The sequence below is a fragment of the Podarcis erhardii genome, assembly GCF_964252035.2.
Source record: "Podarcis erhardii genome assembly, chromosome: 11".
Classification (NCBI taxonomy): Eukaryota; Metazoa; Chordata; class Lepidosauria; order Squamata; family Lacertidae; genus Podarcis; species Podarcis erhardii.
This window is the reverse complement of record NC_138501.1, coordinates 28691770-28715762: the sequence shown is the minus strand read 5'-3', so window position 1 is coordinate 28715762 and position 23993 is coordinate 28691770. Positions and strand designations below refer to the sequence as shown.

The window sequence follows — 23993 nt, the reverse complement described above, 5'->3', positions numbered from 1 at the left end:
CTGCTCCCCAACATGCATACAAGTTAAGACATATGGGAGAGGCCCATGTTTGAGGAACACAAGACAGTCCAAGTTGTTGCTGAAGAGGGAAGTCTGTTGTGTGATGGTCCTCCCCTCCCCTCCTAAACAGACCAGTGATTTCCAGGCTATATAGAGCAATTCAGTTGACTTTGCAAGTTCATTTATGATTGTGCTCTAGCACTGGACAAAAAACACAGCTACCCTTTAATTCACATTCACACCACACCCCTGAATTTTGAGCTGAAGGTTCTCATTAGGATGGAAATATTTCAATAAAATAAAATAAAATGGTATCAGATCATACTATTTATCCACCAAGCCCAGTATTGTTGAACCTCACTGGCACTGTTTCTCATGAAAAACTACACACTACAATTAATGCATAGTGTGTGACTGTGCCTCTTGTTCTCCTTAAATTAATTACAGATTATTTGATTGTTATCAGGATTGAAGCATGCAGGGAGTGGAGGCTTACTCCTTCTCTCTCCAGCTGCGTCCCCTCGCCCCCAAAAACACCCTCCCATAGACTAGGAGGCTTAGCAAAAAAAGTTCTCAGTGGTGCCAACCCTCCCTTCCCTGCATGTTGCCATGCCAATAACAACTGGAGCCCCCTACAGCTGTAATTAATTTAAGAAAAATCACAGGCATAGCTGTGCAGTATGTATTAACCATAACACAGAGCTTGACCCTCAGGGTCTCCAGCAGAGGCCTTTCCCACCAAACATTACCTGATCATTTTAACCAGAGATGCCAGAGAGTGAACCTGTGACCTTCTGCATGCGAAACATGTGTTCTACCAGTGAGCTATGATCCTTTCCCAAAATGAGTAATAAATTGTTCCGGCTTGTCATTCTTTCCCCTTAAAGCACCATCGGGCCCCTTTGAAAAGGGAGTCAAAATTCCTTACCATTAAAATGGGATGTAAAACAGAAGACATCGTATCTACTTTGATCTTTATTTGAGAAGCCATAATTCCGGATTCCAGGCACTGTATTCTTCCCACCGCAAGGCTCCCTGGGATGTGTAATGGGATATTGCACTGACCCGTCGCTGAGCCAGCCAGCATTGCACCAGTCCAGGCCTGCTCTCCACGCATCGTACAACTGGTCAAACGAAGCGATAACTGCATCTTGGTCCAGGCAGGCTTGCTGAGCCTCGTGGAAGTTTAAGTTGTAACGACCCAGTCGTGGGAAATAAGGGAATACAATGCCTGAGAGAGAAAATAAAAGAGAAGTGGGTGAAATGAATGGTTTAACTATAATTTTAAACATGTGTGTGTTCACACATGAATGTCATCAGAAGAGGTGCAAGGAACATTTGCTGGAAGTGTAGGGTTGTGGTGGTGAGAGAGTTACATGTATATGATGCCAAAAGAGCAACCTGTTAAGTTTTATATCTGGAGATATTGGCTGTCAGCGAGTGCGCTGTTTAGTCTGAGAGTTCTGCCTGTCTCCGCAGACAGAAGGCTTCTCTCTCAGACAGAATCACACCCTTTCCTGTTGGAACAGCCCACATGCTATTCTCAAGTGTGGGCCATCACCAATTAGAAACATTACCCTCATTGATCAATTCTATTCTCCACAGAACAAGAATACCAAAATGGAGAAACCTAGGGAATATCGAGAAGAGCAAAGGAAATCAAGTTGGCAGAGGGACTGCTTCATTTAGACGATGACAACAACAACAACAACATATGGAGAACTGGGCAAACATGTTCTTTGGTATGGGTCATAATGAACAGTTATCACATAAAGCATTGTTTCATGTTGCACCTTTCAGCACCATCTCTATGGAGCAAATATATCAGTGGTTGTTAGCTCTGATACTGTAGCTACATGAAACCTGTATCTCTGAACAGCAACTGGATGTCTTGGTTCACACATCACACACTAAACCAAACAATGGCTTAGCCCCAAGGCATGTTCATGTGTGCTCCCAGCTTATGGCTCTGTGACCATTCTGCTGCTGGGTTAGCATCAAAGGTAGGTTAGATGGAGAATGATTACTTGGGTTTTCCCCTCCACTGTGACCTTAAACTGTTTTTATGAAGATTTATCGAGGGACGTCAACGCCAGATGCTGGTGGGGAAGCCCTTTTTGGAGTTTCCTAGCTGAACAGGTGAGTGAAGCACTCTTCAATACAAGGGGCAGGATTCAGCTAGCAAGTCCCATCAGTGGAAGCTCTGCAGAAGGGCTTCTGCTTGCTCAGTGGGGCTTTCCCTTACTCTTCTACGCCTGCACATGCACACCCTACAAACTATACTCCCCCCCCTTAAATTGGCTCGGGGGTCAGGGGTTGAAAATAGACAGGATCGTTCCATCTGGCAAGCCAAAATGCTTGTCCTGGCGGAACGATCGCCTCAATGCAATGTTGAATTCCTGCCAAGGTCCTGAACTAAATGGACCTTTCCACCTGATCCAGAATTTTTTTAATGTTCTTATAGTCTCAATATTAGGGCAGGTTCTTATGTCAAATGCACAACAGTGCATTGTGGGAATGCAGAGAACAATCTGAAACAAATACACATGAAGTCCCCCCCTTGAGAATAATTTAGAATAAACTAAAGTGCAAAGAGTTAGAAAGGAAAAATACATTGCTAACTAACTCTGTGCCCATATTCTAAACGGTACAGTGGGAACAAGGCATTCATATTTACACAGTAACTGTTTAAAATTTTCTAGTTACATTTTTGTAAAGCATAGTTAGTTCATATTCAGGGCTAAAAGCAAAACTGGCATCTTTCCCAAGTAAACAGGTCTGCAGCATTTCTGTGAAAGATACCTTACTCCACTTCCTTCTTGAAAGGAAAATTTAATTCAAACTGAAAGCAGAGCCTATGTACTGGAATTAACGTCTACATTTAAAAATTCTGCCTATTTTTCTGAAGATGCTCAAATTAAAACAAAGCCTATTTCTGTATTTACAAAGTGTATTTGTTTATTTACAATATTCCTTATTCCATGCCCTTAATATGGCATCTGAAATTATGTACAATGCAATTAAAAATTAAACTGTAAAAACATGTATCAATAATAAGACATTTTAAGACCTAGCAACACATATTAAAACTTGCAACAACCCAGAAAGGAAGCCAGGGCAGCTGAACCAAAAATAGAAGGGAAATGTTAGGTGTCACTCAGTCCTGTTAAAACAAGTGTCACAGCATTCTGTGCCAGCTGAAGCTTTCAAACCATCCTTGGAGAACTACTGAAACATGGGATGACAAAGATAAATCCAATGCCTGGGCTCTCACTTGTGGGGTGCCTCAGGTTTCCGTCCTCTCCCCCATGCTTTTTAACATCTATATGAAGCCACTGCAAGAGATCACCGGGGGGGGGGGGCTGGGTTGGGTGTTCATCAGTATGCGGATGATACCCAGCTCTACCTCTCCTTTAAATCAGAACCAATGAAGGCGGTGAATGTGTCCTGTGTGAGTGCCTGGAGGTGGTTGGAGGATGGAGGATGGATGGCAACTAACAGATTGAGGTTGAATCCTGACAAGACAGAAGTACTGTTTTGGGGGACAGGGGCAGGCACGTGTGTGGGACTCCCTGGTCCTGAATGGGGTACCTGTGCCCCTGAAGGACCAGGTGCACAACCTGGGAGTAATTTTAGGCTCACAGCTGTCCATGGAGGTGGAACTAAAAAGAGGCCCTCTACTGAACTTAACACTCAGGATGGTTTGTAGGGAAGGAGGTGATCTTTCAGATTTGGGGGGGGGGCTAAATAATTTGAGACTTTAAACATTACTGTAAGCATCTTGAACTGGGCCTGGAAATTTGGCCTGGCACCAAATGGAGTTCTTTTAGAATAGGGGTGATATGGGTTCTAACAGCAGCACCAGCTGGTAATCTGGCCACTGTATTTTGGACCAACTGAAATTGTTGAGTCTTCTTCAAGTACGCCTCTAAGGTACTAAGGCTCAAAAGGTGATTATTTAGAGCAGTATTTCAAAGGGAAGAAATGGATAAATAAGATATATTGGGTATAACTTATTTACCTATAAAATGCAAACATTTTCCCAACTGCTGTTGTCACTTGATGTTTCTGGTCATCCAGTGTATTGTACAAGAAACCACTAATTGCAGTTGTTCAGCACAGTGTTGGTGTTAATGATCTAGCATTCTTAAATGTGTGCTTTTTTAAAAAATAAGCTGAGTCTTTCTGACAGTTAAGTGCTATTAGGTACCACTGGAGAGCAATATTTAACATCTGCTTTTCACTATAGAATGAATATTGGTCTACTAAGCCAAAGACTTAGCTAATAAATATTCATGCGCCCTATCCAAAGCTCTGCCAAAATCTGAATGCTGAGGAACACTTCTCTTCAGTTTGGAAGACCCAGCCAACAGAAAAGGCTATTTTTCCCATAGTCATGTAATTCCATCTTTCTCTCATTTGGAGGCTCAGGTTACCAGCTGCATACAGTGACATCCATTTACTTCTTCCAAAATACTGGCAGAAGATATTCTGGAGCAAAAAACAGTCACTTAGAGACGTTTGATATCCACTTAGCATTGATTCCTGCATTCTGAGAAGCCTGTGTTGTGGAAATCAGTATGCTTTGATAGATACCATTTTCTAAGGACAAATTTTAGATTTTAACTGTGACAGTTGCAAAGGGTGCTGGAGTTGCTGAGTTAACACTGCAGTCAATTATCAGTTTTAAGAATAACTGGTCTGTATTTACAGAGAGACTTAAATTTCCTGTACCATAAGTCCACATGGAAAAAAAGAGGCTAGCCTCAGCCAGAGTAAAGAAATTGGCTTCCTTTGGTGCTAGTCTAAACAAAAATGTCAGACTTCTCATAGCCAGAGTCAACATGGCATACAGTAGAGCTTCCTGCAGTCCACCATAGTGTAACCATATTAACCTGGCATGCATATTTGCCTAACAAGCATTTTTTCCAATTGATGTTACTGTAATACTGTGATTTTTTAAAATCTCACACCATAATTCATTGCTCTCCCACAGCTGCATTCAGGAAGCAAGGTCAGGAAAAGAGGAAACTGCCGTAGAGTCAGATCATTGGTCAATCCAGGGCATTCTCCACCAATTGGCAGCAGCTCATCTTTCCCAGCCCTACCTGAGGATTTTAGGGCTTGGTTCCATGACCTTCTGTATGAAATGCATGTGCTCTTCTGGTGATCTAAATCCCTTAAAACTATTTGTCCAGAATCATCTACCCTGACTGGTAGCAGCTCTGCACAGTCTCTAGCAGATTTCTGTCGCTTTAGTGCTATATCATCCTCTTAGCTAGAGATGCCAAGGACTGAACCAGAGACCTTCGGAATGATAAGCGTGTGCCCCAACTCTAAGATATGATCCCTCCTTCTTCCAGAGTTCTCCCATCCCAGAACAAACTTGGAAGTTTTATTAGTGCTGTATCTACAAGATCCCGCCCCTCGTTGATATGATGACCATATGTTGTTGTACAGCTCACATCAGCCCCATCTAGCATAGCCTGGTCAAGGATGGTGGGAACTGTGGGCCAACATTTGGAGGGCACCACAATGGCTTTACTTGCAGGGCTTTCCCAGGGAATCCACAAATTCAGGGAATTCGGGGAATTCGAAAGCCAGGATCTATAAAGCAGCTTACAAACAAAAAAATTAGCACCAGGAGAAGGAAGCCCCTTGAAACAGAGAGATGTCATTGTTATGACAAATATGGTTTCTGAGTGAAGTTACATACGAATGATTAACTGTTTTGTCCAGCTTAGAGACATTCCTGGAAATAAATGTTTTTGTCAATCTGCCAAGCATCATCCAATAAGACCATTATCTAGGGACAAGTGTCTTATTGATTCACAGTTTCATCAGCGGTTACACTTATTCCATCAGGCAACTGAAGACTGTGTGCAAGTGTCATATAGGAAAGAAACTCAATTGTTCTAAAAGAAAGATAATGCTTTGCTGAATTGTTCTAAAGGGTCTCTTTTGCATTTTCAAGTGTAAATTTCCATAACCATGGCAAGAAGTTAAACATTCCTGTAGAATGTAAAGAGAAAAGAGGAAAGTATGATTGCCATATAATTGAATGAGGCCCTTTTTTCTAGATCAAACCAGCTATATATATATGCTTTTTATAAACCTATGATCATTTTTATCTCAAATATGGCGACTTCAGCTGCAAGCCTTAGGAGAAATGTGGTTTGATTGTCTCATTTAATATCCTACCTGGCTCTACCAGCAGGGCAGAAGGAATTTATGGGCTTTGGATTTTTCAATCTTTTAGAAATTGTAGGTAATGGGGAGGGTAAGGTCTAAGCATGCTCAAAAGCATGTCTAAATAATGCTGTGGTTTGGGGGCATGGCAGGGGACTAAGAGAGCTTAAAATTCTTAGAAGCCCACCAGCTTCCATCTCATTCCTTTTTGGGGCTTTTGCAGCCTTAGTCTCTTTTGGAAGGGACACAAAGTAAAACACAGAGATAAATATGAATGGATACCAGAACAGGACTGAAAAAGTAATTTTTTAAAAGCATTATATAGAGAAGCCATTTGTGCACAATCATGTATTCTTCAATGTCAGTTATGTGGCAACTTAAACGTGTTTATGGCTTGAATACACCTTGTTGCAGTTGGTGGACCAGATTCAAAGTGAGAGAAATAACTCACTTTCATGTAATTGCTGAGTTCACCACACGAATCAAAAGACACTCCCTTAAAAATGTATCAAGACCAAAACTTGATTTCATCACAGACAAATCCAAAACTATTACTAACATGATTTATAACTAACTTGTGTTGACAGAACGGAAAATGAAATGTGCCACAACATTAACATGTACAGAGAACTTGTAGCTGCTTAAATTCCTTGTGGGTTTTGTGTGTGTGTTTGTGTGTTTTCTGTTTCTTTAAAGACAACAGATAATTTTATGGCTAAATAAAACAAGTCACCTTAATTTCATGTCAACTTTTAGTGGATATTTATTTATTTATTCATTGGGAAGCAGATTCAAAGTTAATATTTTCTAAGAGAAAAAATAAAATAAAATAAGAATGGCAGACATGTTAGCCTGCAACCTGCAAGACAAAGAATGTTGTGGCACTTGCAAAATTACCTGGATTGTTGCAGCATGAATATTTGTACATAATGGCATACTTCAAATGCATCCCTACAAAATCTCTTGCTGCATTAGATCTAAGCCAGTTAATGAAAGTGACATAACCTTGCTTGACTAAGAACCAAACTGCATGTGATGTAGTTCATGATATCTCCCCCTGCAGATATTATTTCTGAAGTAGGTAGTTCAGGGCTCTTCATATACATTGGCACACTGGTGTGGAAGGAGGGGGATTTAGCAGCAGTTAAAGTTGTAAATTTTCTAAAGAGCTCTATGTATGTAAGCTGTGAAACAGTGTCTCCAAAAGGTGTGTCTGTCATCTTCATTGTATAGCTTTGACCATAAGCTGAAGACACACACACACACACACACACACACACACACACACATCTGATTTTGATATTGTATTTTATATTATGTTGTATTTTTAACCTGCCCCGGGACCTTAATGGTGAAGGGTAGATAAGAAAGATGACGATGACAACAACAACAACAACAACCAGCAATTCCAGGACTACTTGCCTTCTAAGTCCAGAGATACGACAGTTGTGTCATCTTCTAAACCTTCAATCACTTCACATTTGTATTTCCCATAATCCTCCAGCATTATATTTGTGATTACAAGGGAGGCATCGTTTTCAGTGCTTTTCTTCAGGAAAACTCTTCCTTGGTAATTCCCATAGCTCTTTTTGTGATATCCCATTTCAACATAGACATCCACTTCCTTGAGGTAATCTGAGGTGAGTTTGGTCCACTTGACCCGAATTTTATGGGATCCCGAGTCAGATGATCCATGGTCACGATAAAATTTACATGGCAGTGTAACATTGCCACCCCGTTGTGAGAAGATTTTTGTTTGATCTGCTTCCACAAGGAGGCGAGGTCCATTTTCTGATCACATATTTGGAAGAAAAGAAACAATGATTAGTTTGGCATTCCATCCTACATTTCACAAATTTAAAAGGGGGCATTCCTGTGCATGGTTGTGGAGGTGGGGTGTAGGGTGGGCAGCCTATGATCTTTCCAAGAATTGTTAGACTTCAGTTCCCATGAGCCCCAGTCAGCAAGGTCATTGATCAGGGATGATGGCTGTTGTCATTCATTAATATCTGGAGAGCTACAGAGACCCACTCATGGTCTAGGAACATACATGGCAGCTGCACAATACTGGGGATAGCAGATTCCAGACTCAGATACGTCATGAAGATAAACTGGAAACTAAACGTGTGTGCAGCCAGATGGTTCCAAATGACTAAAGCAGTGAGGCAAGTCACATAATGCACAGCAAGCCAAATACAAAAGTCCTTTAAAAACAAACAAACCACTATACTGTGCTTATATTATTTAGGCATTGATCTCCCTTTACATCTGAGTAAACTGAGGCACAGCAATGTGACTAGTGAATACATGACACAAATGCTTAAGCATGATAACACATAGTAATAAAGAGAGCATCTCAGAGAACTTCTCATTTGTAGTCAAAGAAGTCCCATTCAGGGTTTCCTACTGAGAATTCCTCCCCCTCTCTGTACAAATGACAGTCCTTAACCTTTAATTAAGGGGCAATTACAAATGTAGATAAAAAGGCCTATCCAAAACAATTTGTCTTTTCCAAGTGGTCTGCATTAGCAGTAGATCACCACCGAGGGTGCTGTATTAGGCTCAAGGACATGGACTTTTAAATCAACTTTTTGTACATAGCATGCAAAGGCACAGAACTCTTATGCTTTGTTCAATTGCTTGCTTATATTTAGAGCTTAATGTAAAACAATATAGTCCTATGAAAAATACTGACTATCACTCTAACCTTGCATAAAATTAAATTTTTGATGGTATAAAGTAAAGTGCATTTATATAGAGTGCATTTATATGAAGCTTGCTTTTTCATCCAAATTTAATGGCTCCAATTCATTGGCAAAGTTTTGGGTAGCTAAGTAAGGAAGATGTCCTCCACCACTGAGTTTGGAAGGAGAAAGACCACTGTGTGCCTACAGCACTTCCCCTGACATAAGCAGTAGCAGGACAGCAACGTGTCATTTCCATACATAGTTATCATATTATAGTTACATAGTAAGTCTTCCACTGCCATGCATCTTGCAATCCTGATTTTTTTATATATGAACATAATTTCATGGCTTGACGCTGGGCTAAAAGTGGTTTTGTGGGTAAGGGTCAAAGCTCAGTGGCAGAATATCTGCTCTAGGAGGCTTAGTTTGATCAGAATCGAGTATACACTTCCAGAGTTAATGCTAAATACATTACCTCTGATAAATGAGCCACTGTAGCTGCTACAGGACCATGAAAATTTGTGTCCTGGGCTTTTTAGAGTGGTTGCCAGATGTGTGCTTTTTTCCAGCTCTCCTACCCCACTACTTGGTTTTCATTCTTTGGATTGATTTTAGTAATGAAGAATAGACTAGAAATATTTTAAACAAACAAACAAAAATAAGTAAATGGGATCCTCTTTAACGAGGGTCCTGGTTGCGCACGGGCCCCTGAGACAACCACCACCAGGTTGAAGGTGCTGGGCATGGCCCAGGCCTTGTGACTATGGTCCCACAACCACACCAGGCCATTTGAGCCAATCAGTGCAGGTGGCGTGATTGGTAAGGGCCTATAAAAGCGGCAGCGCAACATGGCTGAGGCACGGTTTGGCGATTAGGCATTGGCTTAACGAAGTGTGTGTGAGGGGAGGTGCGGCCATCACCTGCCCCTCCATGAATAAGAGTAAAGGAATCTGGGGGGTCCTGGATCTCCTCCGAAGTCTGCTTGAGGGGCTAGGGCCATGCCAGGACCACAGGAACCCCGGGGTGAGCTTCGGTTGATATTCATCGATGTTGCTCCCTCATTTGGTTGATATTCATCGATCAACCAATATTGGTTGATATTCATCGATGTTGCTCCCTCATTTCCTTTCAGACTACCAGCCAGTTACAGTCTGTTGCCAATGCCTAAGCCAATACCACTCACTTTGCTGTAATCAATAAAGTTGTGGCCTAAATTTTGCCCATTAACTTAAACCAAAATTGTGTGTCAGTGTGAAGTTATTTACTTGGGAAAGGGCTTGGGGGCCTCGGGGCGCAACTATTTTGAAACACATCTGAAACAGACCCAATCAACAGATCTTTCTTCTGTTTCAAACTTCATGTATTGACAATTACTAGTATAGGATTTATTTATGCCTTATAACAGATTTCAAACTTTTGGTGACTGGCATGCAGTGGCGTAGCGTGGGGGGTGCAGGGGGGGCCGGCCGCACCGGGCGCAAGATCTGGGGTTAGGGCAAATCCACGGGTTAGGGGGCGCAAATCCACGGGTTAGGGGGCGCAAATTACTTGCCTTGCCCCGGGTGCTGACAACCCACGCTACGCCACTGCTGGCATGTCAACATGTTCAGAAGAGTTGGGCAATAGTTCTTTGCAAAAACCTTGGTAGTTTGTGAATCATGTTTCTGCCTTGGGGATAACAGTGGTATACCCAAAGCTGAAAATGACATAGCCCAGCTGGTAGAGTAACTCTCCTCCAGTACCCTTTTGATCCCTGTTCTCTTACATATTTTGAAAAGAAAACAAAAACCCTGGCTGCAGATACAACTGTCTCTTAGCATTACATATACTGGGGAAGACAAGCCAGTGAATCATCACACATCCTCATGCTGTAAAAGAAATGGTGATCTCACTGCAGCCAGAAAATGGTTGAAAAGGAAGTGTTTTTGTTAAGGAGGAAAAAGCACACACATGTGGCTCTCACATGTACCACTGAGAAACTGACTCCTGAAAAAAGTTTCTTAATTTAGGATAGGGATGGGAAACACGTGGCGTTCCACATATTGTTTGACTACAGTTCGCATCAGCCCTAGCCAGCACGGGCAATGGTAAGGGATAATGGGCTTTATAGTCCAAACATCTGGAGAACAACAAGTTCCACATTCCCGATTTAGGACCTGGAGTGGGGAGGCATCACTTAAATAGTGTTCCATATTCAGTTACAGAGAGGCTAGAAATCTGCACACCAGATTAGCAAGGAAACAATAAAACAGCAGGAAAAGTATATTTGATGGGAATAAGTTATGAAAGCAACATGATATATGTCTGGGAATTAGACTACAAAGCGTTCAGACTGGTTTCTAAAAGATGGGCAATTCCACAGTTCTTCATTCCTTGTACCCATGCATGCCCATGGATGACATGGGGTTTTTTTTGGGGGGGGGGGAGAGAAGCAGCAGAAGTCACATATATTTATATACTACTATACTTACAAAACAATTTGGGTTAGTGAAATTTTTAGCATCAGAGGAAAAGACTGTGCTACAAGAAACGTGACAAATTAAAAGCTCCAGGGATTGCTGCTTTGCATAAAAAAAATTTCAACCCATATTTATGTTCGACGTATATAAAAGAGACAAGCTGATATGAAAACTGTCACGCTTTGAGATTAAGATATAAAGTTTCCCAAACACTTCTAGATTGTTGGTGGAAAAATGATATGGGGCAAAAACTTTTAATAGTCTATACATGAAATGAATCTATATTTTTTATATAAACACCATGCTAGGTAATTGTAGTTTTCATTACAGTCCACATATTCTTAAAATAAAGGAACCTTCCATATCCCTGAGACATCTAGACCTGCTGCATTTGGGAATAATCCTGTAGGGGGAAACAGAATGTTTCAGAAACTCTTGAGAGGGCATGTCTGACACAAGTTATGCACAATCCCATGCATGTCTACCCTGATGGTAAGTCCCACTGTTTATGAGGGTTTTACTCTCATGTAGATCTAAACCTTAAACTAGTTTAATGATAATTCGCTTTTACCATGGATTCCTAGAATTATTTGGGTGAAGTCATGAAAATTAAGCTTTTATAAAACTTACACATAAGTTTATAACATGCTTATGCTTTTTATCACTATTGTTTGACATATATAGACCAGTGCAGCCAAAGTACTTGGATTTTTGTTTATTATTTATTTTGGCTTCAGAAAGACAGCACCAGCATAAATCAGTAATTTTGATTGAATTCATTTGTGTACCAAGCTCAAAGATGTATGACCATGTTAGCTATTTAATGAATGTTTATTTTCAACTGTTGTGACTATTGAATTGTGACTGTTATATTGAGCTCAGTTGGATCCTGAAATAATACTTATTCATCTGCAACAAAAACTTGCATTACTGAGAGGCAAATATTATCATAATATTTAAAGATGACTGGAAGTTGTTTTTTTAGTTCTTGAACATGAACCGTTTTGGGTCCAATTGATTTTTGTGTGGCTAAAGTAATTACATTTGTTCAAATAAGTACATTAGTTAACATGGTTGCTGTTTGGGCTAAAGTATCCAGGCATCACATTTTTGCATGAATGTACAATGCACTTTCTACCAAAAATTAGTCAACACCATCAATTATATTTTTATCTCACAATTCCACCAACATTTCAAGGTGGCATGCATGATTCAACCTTTCCCCTCTTCTCATCCCCACAACAAGTAGGTTATGCTGATAGTGGCTATCTGAGGATTTGAACCTGGGTCTTTCAGGTTAGAGGGACTTTAAACCACAGGTAAACAAAACTAAAGGTGAACATGCAGCAGGCTGGCGCACACTGCTGATATTGTGACTGCTTTGCTCCTCCTCCACTCCTGCTGCACAGTCAACTAAGCCATAGTCTGGTTTAGTGTTACATCCAAACCTGGGCTTGTGGTTTGTTTTCCTCAGACCATGAAAACTAAACCAAGAATAAACCTTGGATACTTCTCATGGTTTGTTTGAGGAAAGACACCACAAACCTGAGTTCAGATATAACTCTAAGTCAGGCTAAGTTCCCAGAAGTATAGTAGGAGCAGAGAAGCACCTAAAAATCCAGCAGTGTGCACCAGTACTTTCATTTAACTATAGCTTAAAATGATGCGCAAACCAGGCTAGGATTGTGAACAACTGATGCTGTCTGATAAAAAGCTGAACTTTCCTTAATATATAAAAAGTGTCCTGAAAATTGGGTCTAATGAAGTAAAATTGCATGATTCACCTTTCCACACCCAATCTTCTCATTTGCTTGCAGAAGCTATTTTAATTTTAAATTTTAAAAAGACTGTGAGTTACCGTACTTGGGATCACAAATGAAACATGAAATAAAACAGAATAAATTGATCTTAAGTGGCATACCCAATGACCCAGATGTATTTTCCCCATCTTAAATGAAGTTTATTCCCAGGTAAGTGTACCTGGTTCTCAAAGTCATTAAGGAGCATTAAGGAGCATTTCTAGAGTCATTTTAGTCTAGGCTGGAAATGGTTCCCCATAATGTTGACTCTAGGTGAAGGGGAGCTGAGGAGAGGTGGGTGCCAAAGAGGGGCAGATGAGTGCAGGGCAGGCAGAATTCTTAGCTTGCTACTGAAGCCTAAACCCAGTTAGTTGTTAGATGTGCCCTGGCTCAAAAGATGAGCTCAACATTTCTCTGGGGTTCTTCAAGTAGAGGACATCCTGTGTAGGACAAGTGAAGAGAGTGTGCTCATTGAAATGGATCACACAGCCCATTCACAGGTATTTCAAGTCTGGTGAGTGTGTGACACTCCATCACGTGTCTTGGTAAAGGCACACACTGGCAGGTTGTCTCTCTCCTTGAAAGTACTAGTGCCTCCCCTTGGGAGGCCAGCTTCACGGCTTTTAATTTTGTGGGGGTTTCTTTTGCCATGTTTCTGAACTGAGAATCTTTTGGTATCAGATGCCCAGTCAGCAAAATCATTTTATATTCATTTGGCTTCTTCAGTCTGCTTAGTTTATTTCTGTCTATGCTGCTATTCCTAAGCATATCAGACTTCCCTCCCCACTCTCCACATTATTGTTGTAAGGATTAATGCCAGATGGGGCCTCTGATACACAGTCTCTCATTAGCTGGAGATCTAGATGTCAGATGGAACAGACTGAGTTCAAATTAAACTGTAAATACAAATATAGATGGAAGAGGAAAGAAAGACATTGTATCCTTTAACTGTTTAACACATCCACAGTTTAGCAACTGCAAACTGTGTAAAATGGCAGACTGTTGTTGTTGTTTTAAAAATCTATCCCACCCATTTCTCCAAATGAACATTAACTAGGGGCTGCCATTGCTGCTCACTTTGCTTTGCTTGCCAACCCCATCTAACCCCAACCCCTACCCAAAAAACTCATCTCCTTACTCGTTGCCAAAGCCATCCTGTCCCCTCACTCCTTACCAAAGTCGTCTCCAACCCTTACAACTTGCCAACCTACATTCCCCTTAAAGCTTGCCAAAGTCCTCCCCCCCCCTTCCCCTTAGACGAGGGATGGAGAAACTTTTCTCATGGAAGGACCAGATCTTTATACCCCCTGTGCTGGGGGATTGGCAGCCAAACTGTCAATCATCTGATGCCACCATGATGCCATAGCCCTCTGTAGCAGGGATGTTTGCAAAGCCCTTTCACACACATACTACTTTACTTTCCAGCTGTGAAAGTTTGAAGAAGATGGATGGTGGTGGGAATGTCTGTTGGGATTGCTATATTAGCATTGGTTTCTGCAGCTGTTGGCACCCTGTTGACTTTGCAAGGTGAGAACTGGGTCGTGACTATTTTATCTGGTCCTACCCATGCATAGTAGCCATGTGACATGCCTGGACCATAGGATTGTTCTGTCCATCCTTAGTATTAAATACTCATTGGCACTTGAATCTTGTTTTTTAAAAAACAACTCTGAAACCCCCCCCCCCAATAATTGTAATTATGCTGTGAAAAACCACTGGCTACAACCTAGTCACAAAGTCCTCACAGTATCTACAACACTATAGAAGTACTTTTGGGAAATTATCAAGTGGTATATGCTAAAAACTGAGGGATGCAAATTATTAAAGAGAAGATTTCACTTGTGTGCTGCTGCAACATTCAGTGGTCATAATTCCACCACATCTGGAGCCGTGCCTTCTCTTGCATCTGATCATGCAGGTCCTTCCCTATATTAGCACACTGTTCAAGGCTACTCTCCTCTAGCTTATTCTCTGACACTCCCTACCACTAAGATCTACTTCCTTTTGGTTAGTTGCCTGGTATTAAGGTGCCCTTTACACCCTTTTTTTGTTTAGCAAACAAGTAGCACCTTGAAGTTTAGCACATTTTAATGGCGTGAGTGGCATGAATTTTTGTGTCCACTTCATCAGATACAGAAAGTGTTAACCTCAGTTCCAGATACGCCACACATGGATTGTAAGCAGCAAGCTCAGGGGGAAATGCAATGCAGAAAATGTCACACAGTGTCCATTCAATTCAATTAAAATAAAGACATGTCCCTTCACAACAGCAACAACAAGTGATAACACAATCTGCCTAACAATGTTGTTAATTAACATTGATAGTGGGACAGGAAACCATTGTTTCTGTTTAGACCCATAGTGCCTGACATTCTTGATGGATTGGATTTCAGTGGCTTCACACTGGTGTCTTCCTTTGAAATGTGCTTATTCAAGTTTGGTTATCTTAAATACCAGTAACTGAGAATCCTGGTAGGCTACAATGTTCTCCTAATAGATTCTTTTATTTAGCTGAACCTCTGTGTTAGTCAGTGGGCAGCTTAAAATGTTAGCAATGTGTACAAGTGAGCCATGAACAGTTAATCATAAAAAAGGAGAATAAGTCTACCACTCTGTTTCTTTTTCAGAAGCCCTTTGTATGGGGGAAGGGTATAAACTGAGCCACAGGATTGGGGCTGAATAGCGTGAGAACTAAAGTTTTATGAACACGCTGAAAGTTCTGCATTTGAACCTGTGCACTGTCACTGGGAATACTACCAGATAAATTCCAACTGCTTGTAGGTTTGCTTCAAAAGCAGCTCTTTTGTGCTTTATTACTAACCAACGGTTCAGCAGTAGTTTGCTGCTTGAAAGGGACGTTATAAAGAGGCAACAAGGTTTCCTGATAGAATTAAAATAGACGTGCTGTTACTTGCAAAGCTTTTTATTACATCCCTCTTCCCTAATTCCTTCAGAGAAGGTCATGGTTTAAGTTCATAGTGAGGACATGCTCTGAGGTATAAGTAACACATCTACACTAACAAATTAAAAGCTACATATTTAAAAATATGTTATACATCAAGTGGTTAGAAAGTTTCCTTTGCTCAAGAGGCACGTGCTGATATCAAGTTATGGTCCAAAAAGAAATATTATCAACTAGACAACACCTGCAAAGGAAAGAGCTAAATTCTTCAGAATGAACCAGTTAATACACACTAAAAAGGCCATTGCTATTGTATTTTGATTTACACCTTCTTTTAACCACTCATCTTGCACTCCTTTCCCGTGTCACTTTCCATTACCGGTGCAATTTCTTTTTTTGACCTTGAAGATAGTGTCTGGTGCCTGGAGACTCTCGGCTCCTGAAATCTTCACTGAGAGAACTGCAAATGCTAAACCCTTCTTGGTGTCAAAATGTAGTGTGGTGCGTGTTTATAAAAAGTGCAAACACTGTGGGGATTTTTTGGTTGTTGTTTTTTAAGTAGCATGGAACCTCCAAACTTTAAATGGCACCCATGGGCTGCATTATTTAAGTTGTCAAAATCGGATGTATACAAATGAAAGAAGCTATTGATGTATTTTATTCTGCCTGTCATTTTTGCATAAATAAATGTTTTGGCTTGCTTCATACAGGATGACCCTCAACTGCTAAAACTGGAGCTGAAAAACAGCTGCATTGCACTGCAGCCTCAAAGCTTCATACAGCCAGCTGAAAGCTTTAGAATTCAAATGGATATACACGATTATGCAGAGGGACAACATACCACTGTATATGAGTGAAAGCTATGGGGAAAAAAGCATCTATTTGTTGAGGTAAGTCACTTTTTATACTGCTTGAGTTTTCAACTGATGCCTCATTTTTCAATACAGTGTCTTAATAACCAGTCATTTACCTGTGAAAGGGAAGTCTTTGCTTATATGATGTGTTTTAGATCATATTTTTTCTGCAGTAAGGCTTTTCTGGCTAAACTAATTGCTTGCTTGCTTGCTTCTTTCAATATGCATGCACTCTTATTTTAACAAATACTGTTTCTGTCTCAGAAATAGTCATTAGATTGCACACTGAAAAAAATGCATTTCAGATTTAAAAGCAGGTTTCATTGCTAAAGTACAATAATGCAGCACAGCAGCAAGCTATCTAATCTTTTTCTTCTTTTAAAAAAAGATGCAAGTCATAAAATTTCAGCATAACATCACAAGTGCAGCTTAAATTCCATTTTTAACTTACCGTGGATGTGAATAATTCTGTCATGCTCCACTGTGAAGTTGGCAGCATCATGATCAGCCCAGCAGAAAGAAATCAACACCAGGAAAAGTAGACTCTTCATCTTTTATAGCTCAGGAATCTTCTTTACTGTAAGAGTACCACATACAAAGAAGCTGGTGAAATTTGGAAAGCTTAACAGTGATGCAATGCACAACTTGTTACAGCCCATCATTTTCTCATTGCTCTATGAAAATTTAACCCACTGTGCTTGAAAAGTTAGCAGTGAGTGACTTTTCAAGCAGCATTTTAAAGTTAATCCTCTTATTAGAGAGTCAGCTGCAGAGACTATTAACTGATGCTTAATTGAGATATGCTTGCAGTTGAATAACTTTGTCCATTAAAAGTATAATAAGAACTGAAATAACGCAATCATCTTCTCTAAATGCTATAATAAGCAATGGTTGTGATTCTTAAATGCATAGTGGACTTTGGTTTGTTGAATTTATTCTATTTATTTTCTTTAAACAATCATGTTCTATATCTCTCCGATATAGTATGTATTACACACACACACACACACACACACACACACACACACACACACACACTAGCATAGGGTGTAATGTCTTCGTCAAACCTAAGGAGCATAGAGGCTGACCAATAAAGCCATATTTTATTTCAGGTACACACTTACCATTTTAGAGTCTACAGTGAAATGTTGAAAACCATGCACAAAGTAGGTTAGAGTTGCATGTGCTGCCACTGCAGTTGCCCTGATTGATTTTTCATTCATTTCTATCTAGAATGCTGACGCACTAAATTGTGTGCCAGGTAGGGTCTCTGCAGTCAGCAGAGCTGCTGAGCGCTGCAGGGGAAATCTCTGCCAGCCTCAGAGTAGTAATTAGGCAAATGAAGACCCGAAATAGATAAGAGGACACAAAATGCAAGGGCTCTGATGCAGAAGGTTCAGCCTGTCATCTTCTCTAGAGGCATCATTTTCATAACTAGGCATTCACGGTCCTTTTCAAATGTGCTTGGAAATAATTTATTGTGGCCAGAATAGATTCAGCAGATAAAAAAAGAACAAGGCTGATACAATCTGCATTAAAACTTAGGGAGTATCTGCACTTAGGGTGCAGAGCAAAACTACAGATCAAAGCCTCGTTAAATTTGGAGGCAAAGAAGCTCCGTCAGAATCTTATTCTAGTCCAGATTTTACAGACTATGTCTGCATTCGCTCCCAGCTGTTTTGCAGGCTAACATGAGCTGCTGATCTTGCAAATACAGCAAAGGCTGTTTGCAGTCGAATGCCATGGCCTGTACACTGCAATGGCATCCCGAGCCAATCTATGATGTTGTACTGCTGCAGGAGCATACAGGCAGCATTGCTGCACTGGCAGTAATCACTATAACTCACAGCAGCTGGGCACAGAGCAAAAATTACAGAGGGAAGTCTTGAGGCAATGTGAATTCCATTTCAACCTCTGGGGAACTGGCTGCATCAGTAGAAGCCTGTCTACTTAATATATTTGGTACTAGGAAAGTTTAGAAAGCTGCAGCTGGCAGCCAATAGAGTGCAATGCTTTTGCCCACTTTGCTAAGTGTCCTGAACCAATGGCATGTGTATAGAATAGTTGGGATAATGTATGTGTAGTCCTGGACAGAAAATTGATCATAGCACTGATCAACATTCCACAAAGAGGAGGGAACAGTTTATTTGAGCTGTAGGGCCTAAGATTCCATCAATGCCCCCCCCCTCTCTCTCTATATATATATGGCTACGCTAGGGTGCACAAAAGCTCGCAGGGGCCAGGTTGGTGACCTTTGTGTATTCCTGACATCCATGGAGGGGCTTATCTGAATTGGAGTGCTCAAGTATGCTCTGTGATTAAGAGAGATGTGCTTAGCCAGAGAGAGACAGAGCAATGTATGTAGGGTCTGTGTGCATGTGTCATCTGTCAGAGGGAGAGATGCAATTGGGCAGAGAAAGACGGAGAAATGTACAGGTGGGTGATATCAATATATCATCCAAAACCGCTTTGAAGTCCATATTGTGATAACAGTTTCACAATTTTCGACCTGGCAATATATCGTGATGTGTCTGTGTGCATGGGCTACACAAAAATCACAATGTGGAAAAACCATGAAGCCAGCTGATGCTTCTCTTGATTCTTGCAGCCCATGTTAACTCTGCCAGCTCAGCTTACTCCTGCCTCATGCAAGGGGCAGCAAATCACAAGAGTAGGTGCTGGCAAAAAAATCACGATACAGGGAAAACCATGAAGCCAGCCAAAGCCACTACACAGCTCTATCGTTATTTCAGGCATTGTAATATATTGGTATATCGCAATGTTAAGCTGGTGATATATCACAATGTTGAAAACCAGATATTGCTTGGCCCTAGTAGTCTGTAAGGGGTAGGGGTGGGGAAGGAAGGCATATCTTTGAGGTCTATGAGAGAAGGAGCGATGTTTGTGTGCAGTGTGTGCAAGAGACAGTATGGTGTGCTCATCTTGTACACTCTTCCCTGGTCCTGGGGGATGTTCCCTTTTGTCATTAGTCAATAACAGCATCATTCTCTCTGTGTGCAATTACACATTGTGTATTTAATTGCTGCGACTTGCCCAAAGATCACATGTAATGAAGGGCAGGATATGAATCAAACAAACAAAATCCTCATGCAATAAATACCTCAAATTTCTCCTCCATCCACTTCTTTTAGGACAATTCCAACAGTCTTGTGACTGTTAGAAGAACAGAAGTAGTTTATTTTAGATGCTGCAGGTCGTATTTATTTATCACATTCTCAACTGACTGGCAGCCTAAGAAATTGCAACAGAATTGAGAAAACATTTGGGATGGCCTATTCCAAAGGACCCCTTGATTTGAATACAAGAGGTCTGACTCACTATCCCATGTAGGAAAAGATTTACAATTTTATAAATTGGCTTTAATTGGTTTTGCTTTGCCAAGAGACACAATGTTTGAAAGGCGTCTCATTTTCCATTACAGCCACTGATTTTTATGCCAATGATGGCTACAGAGGGTCTAAAACACAGTGAGGGCTTCAAGGACTTAATGGGGCATGCCAAACTAGATAAGATTTGTGACACTATATGTTTACCAGGGGTACATTCCTGCTTGAATTGATAATGGGCAAGGGCTGTTAAGAGACGTAGAAAACCTCTCCCTTTATTACTACACAGTATTCTGTTTTGCGTTACAATCACTGTGCTCTCAGAAATCTATGGAAAGTCTGTAGAATGCCTCAAGTGCCCTTGTTTTTCCAAACAACTTCTGCACATGAGGAACTTCTTTCGCCTCATAAAAACAAGTTGCACAAACTGATGTAGATTATACAAGCAGGCTACTTCATGCAAGTTGTCATAGACAAACACATGCATGATTTGGTTGGGTGCACAACAACTTCCACATCTGCATGAGTACATGCACAGTTCAAGAAAAATTGTATCTACAAGCAAATGCACAGAAACTGTTTTGTAAAGTTCCAGGTACAGGCTCAAGGAAAACTGTTTTGCTTGCTAATTATGTAAGTCAAATTAAATGTTCCTTGCCTCTGTATGTTGTTTTGATTTACTGTGGGAAAGATTCGTCACACTGTTACTTAGATGATGGTAGACACAATATTTTATATACAATGCTAATGGATTTTGAGTTGTGTTTTTTTTAAAAAAAATCAAAGATAAGTAGGATGAATTACATCCCTCTGATGAATTCTTTTAGTCTTTATTCAAACTAAACAAGACATTGAAACCCGGATTACTTTTTAGGTTGCATTTCCAGAATGTTAGAAATAGACAATTAAAATAGGTAGATAGGGCACTGGGTTTCAATATTTTTTAACTGATGGCTGATAGATTTTCTTTTTGTGTTTTGTACATTGCCCTAAGGTCCTTTGGAGGAAGAGCAATTCATAAATATTATAAATAAATAAAATATAACATTGGGTGGCTTTAACAAGCAAAAAAAAGAAAATAGGAGTTGGCCCAAAGAATAGGAAAATAAAAAGAAGAGGCAAGAACACCTTAAATTGGTGTTCTTAAAATTGGAAGTTGATTATGGGGTGTAATACGCCACTTACACCCATATTCAGTTTACACTCTCACACTTTTTTCCAATGGAAAGTTCTCTAGCATAGTTCTTCATATGCTTTTTCAAATGATGTTTTATCAGATCAGTGTTGCCATTGGAACAAGGCAATGCAAAATTAATGTTACCCCTGAAAATACTAGAAGTAAAAATGCACTGGCCATATTATATACCAGGTCAACAATTTTTTGAGCACCAGTTTGACCTTGGTTTGACCTTGACCAAATCACTTGGCATTTCTATTTTAATTTCCCATGGGTGGTATTCAACAAGCGTTACTCAGAATACACCCACAGAAATTAATGAATATTACTGAATTAGGTTTATTAATTTCAGTAGGTCTACACTGAGTAAAACTTAGTTGAATGAAATGGAAGAATAATTGAAGGCCTTAGTTTGTAGCCAGCATATAAGAGGAGTTTCCATTGATAACATATTTACTATTTAACCATTAATTATCGAGTGGCAGTCTTACATTGCACTTACTCAGTTAGTCAATATATCATTAGAGTTGTATCAGCTTTTAATTTTTACAGAATTAAGGATGGATTTCTTTTTATAAAAAACTTATAGTAAATTTTCTGCACGTCCAATTCATAAATCACAGCATGGAAAGTAAATGGAGGAAAGTCAGTTTTTCTTGTGAGGACAGTAGCAATTTATATCGACAGCTTTGATTTTCATTTGATGGCCTTATAATCCACATCATGACTGCTCTGGGATTTTCCTCATTCAGTTACTGAATGTTACTATGCGATACGATGCCGCCTAGTCAATTCACCACTTGTGTGGTGGAAGTAATAACCAAAAGAAGTTCAGCCTGTTGATATAATGCAGAGGTCGGCAACCTTATCCGAGGATGGGCCAGTCGATGCTCTGTCCATCAGAGGATGAGCTGGAGTGTGTGCGTTTGCACGTGCTCTTCTGGGTTGGTGGAGTGTGCGTGCACACACGCCATTTCCGGCACACATCGGGTTGGAGGAGCATCCATGTGCATGCGCACGGGCGCCATCAACCTGGAAGTCGGTCCCTGCACGGTGCCGCACTGTGCCATGCCAGTAAGAGTGGGGGGCGGTGGGGGGGGCAGGGGTCACCATGGGCTAGTTAGACAAGCCTTGTGGGCCGCTACCAGCCCATGGGCCTTAGGTTGCCGACCCCTGATAGAATGTAATGCTGGTGCCGATATTTTCAGGTCTACACAGTGACATTTTGCAATAAAAAAATAATGGCTGTGTATATTTGAAAATGCTTTGTGTGAATCTTGGTAAACAGCTCTACAACACTCTCACAAGCTTTAGTCAGATGCACAAGCAGTTATGGATAATGTGATCATTCAGGAGCAAGATATGTGGGAGAGTCATTTGCATCCATTAGTTCAGTGTTTGCATCCAAACTGATTCCTCTTGGAGTCATTCATGAACACAAACTGTTCTATTAGACTTCACTCTTAATTTTACAATGGAAGCTAGGAGGAGAAACAGGAACACTTGTTTTTATTTGATAATTTGTGTAGCAGTGATTCAGTAACTCTAACAAACCACAGACAAATTTTGAAATAATGCCTTTATGAAAGATAAAAATGTTAGCACAGATACAGGGTTCTTTTGGGTGGAAGATCTGTTGTTTCAGTGGCATTGCTTCTCTTTCCTAAAACAAACATGAGACTCTCTAATAACCAGGGTATAATGTACTGTAATCCCTCCTAATTCAACTTTTCTACTTACCCTGCCTCTTTCTAAAAGTGAAAGGGCACACAAGTTTTTCTGACATACTTTATTTAATAGTGCATTGTGTGTGGTTGTTTATTTACTCAGTGTCCACAGTCCCACTGTATTCAATGGTGTTTATTCCTAGGTAGCTTTCAAGCCAAAAATTCCTGCCTAGATATTTAATCTAGTTGAGAGCTGTTAGTTTGCTTTCTTGAGGTCAGGTGACATTTTGGTCCTACAGGAGCACCTAATTCTACTAAACATCAGTGCAGTATTTTAACATGAAATACAACTTCCTCTAGGAAATATTTATTTTTCAAAAATAGTAGGATTCAGCACTTTTGAAAAGGATGACAGGATTTTTGTAGGGAAAGGATTTTTGCTCAAGATTTTAAGAGTGTTTCAAAAATTGCTTCTTATATAGAAATACAAATCCCACTCACAATACAGTACAGTGAATCACAGTAGAAATAATATTTATGAAATATTCTAAGATTTATGCTCAGTTTATGGTTCCCATAATTAAGTGATTCTAGCAAAGTGGAAAATTGTTACATTGGTTCACTCAACTACAGAGCAGAACTCCTGCATTGCATGGAGTTGAACTAGATGATGATCACCCTTCCAACTCTACCATTCTATTATTCTACTCTGAAATGTTAAGTACTACAGAGCATAATTCTTATGTTTTTATTATTATACTTTGCCACCTATCCTTTTAGAAGGCATATTTATATTTTGGAATGTGATATTCATAAGATCATAACAGTATATTATATCATTGTCCCTATGTCTTTTGAAGTACTTCTGTTATGCACCCTTATAATATTGCTGGAATATTGTAAGTTCATAAG

At 40.2% G+C, this 23993-nt stretch overlaps 1 protein-coding gene across 4 annotated transcripts in view; it reads right to left on the bottom strand.

Moving 5' to 3' along the window:
* The window catches only part of HAPLN1 (hyaluronan and proteoglycan link protein 1), a 62387-nt gene that overhangs the window by 4506 nt on the left and 33888 nt on the right, over positions 1-23993 (bottom strand). For 3 of the 4 annotated variants that reach the window (XM_081881121.1, XM_081881123.1, XM_081881120.1), the window contains 3 exons: positions 17342-17467; positions 7612-7980; positions 929-1231 (listed from right to left, as the gene is read on the bottom strand). In XM_081881121.1, the coding sequence (XP_081737247.1) occupies positions 929-1231; positions 7612-7980; positions 17342-17441 (772 nt within the window). In that variant the 5' untranslated portion in view covers positions 17442-17467. Of the gene's footprint in view, positions 1-928; positions 1232-7611; positions 7981-17341; positions 17468-18014; positions 18101-23993 lie in introns of those variants that run through there. The other variant, XM_081881122.1, reaches the window with a different exon arrangement.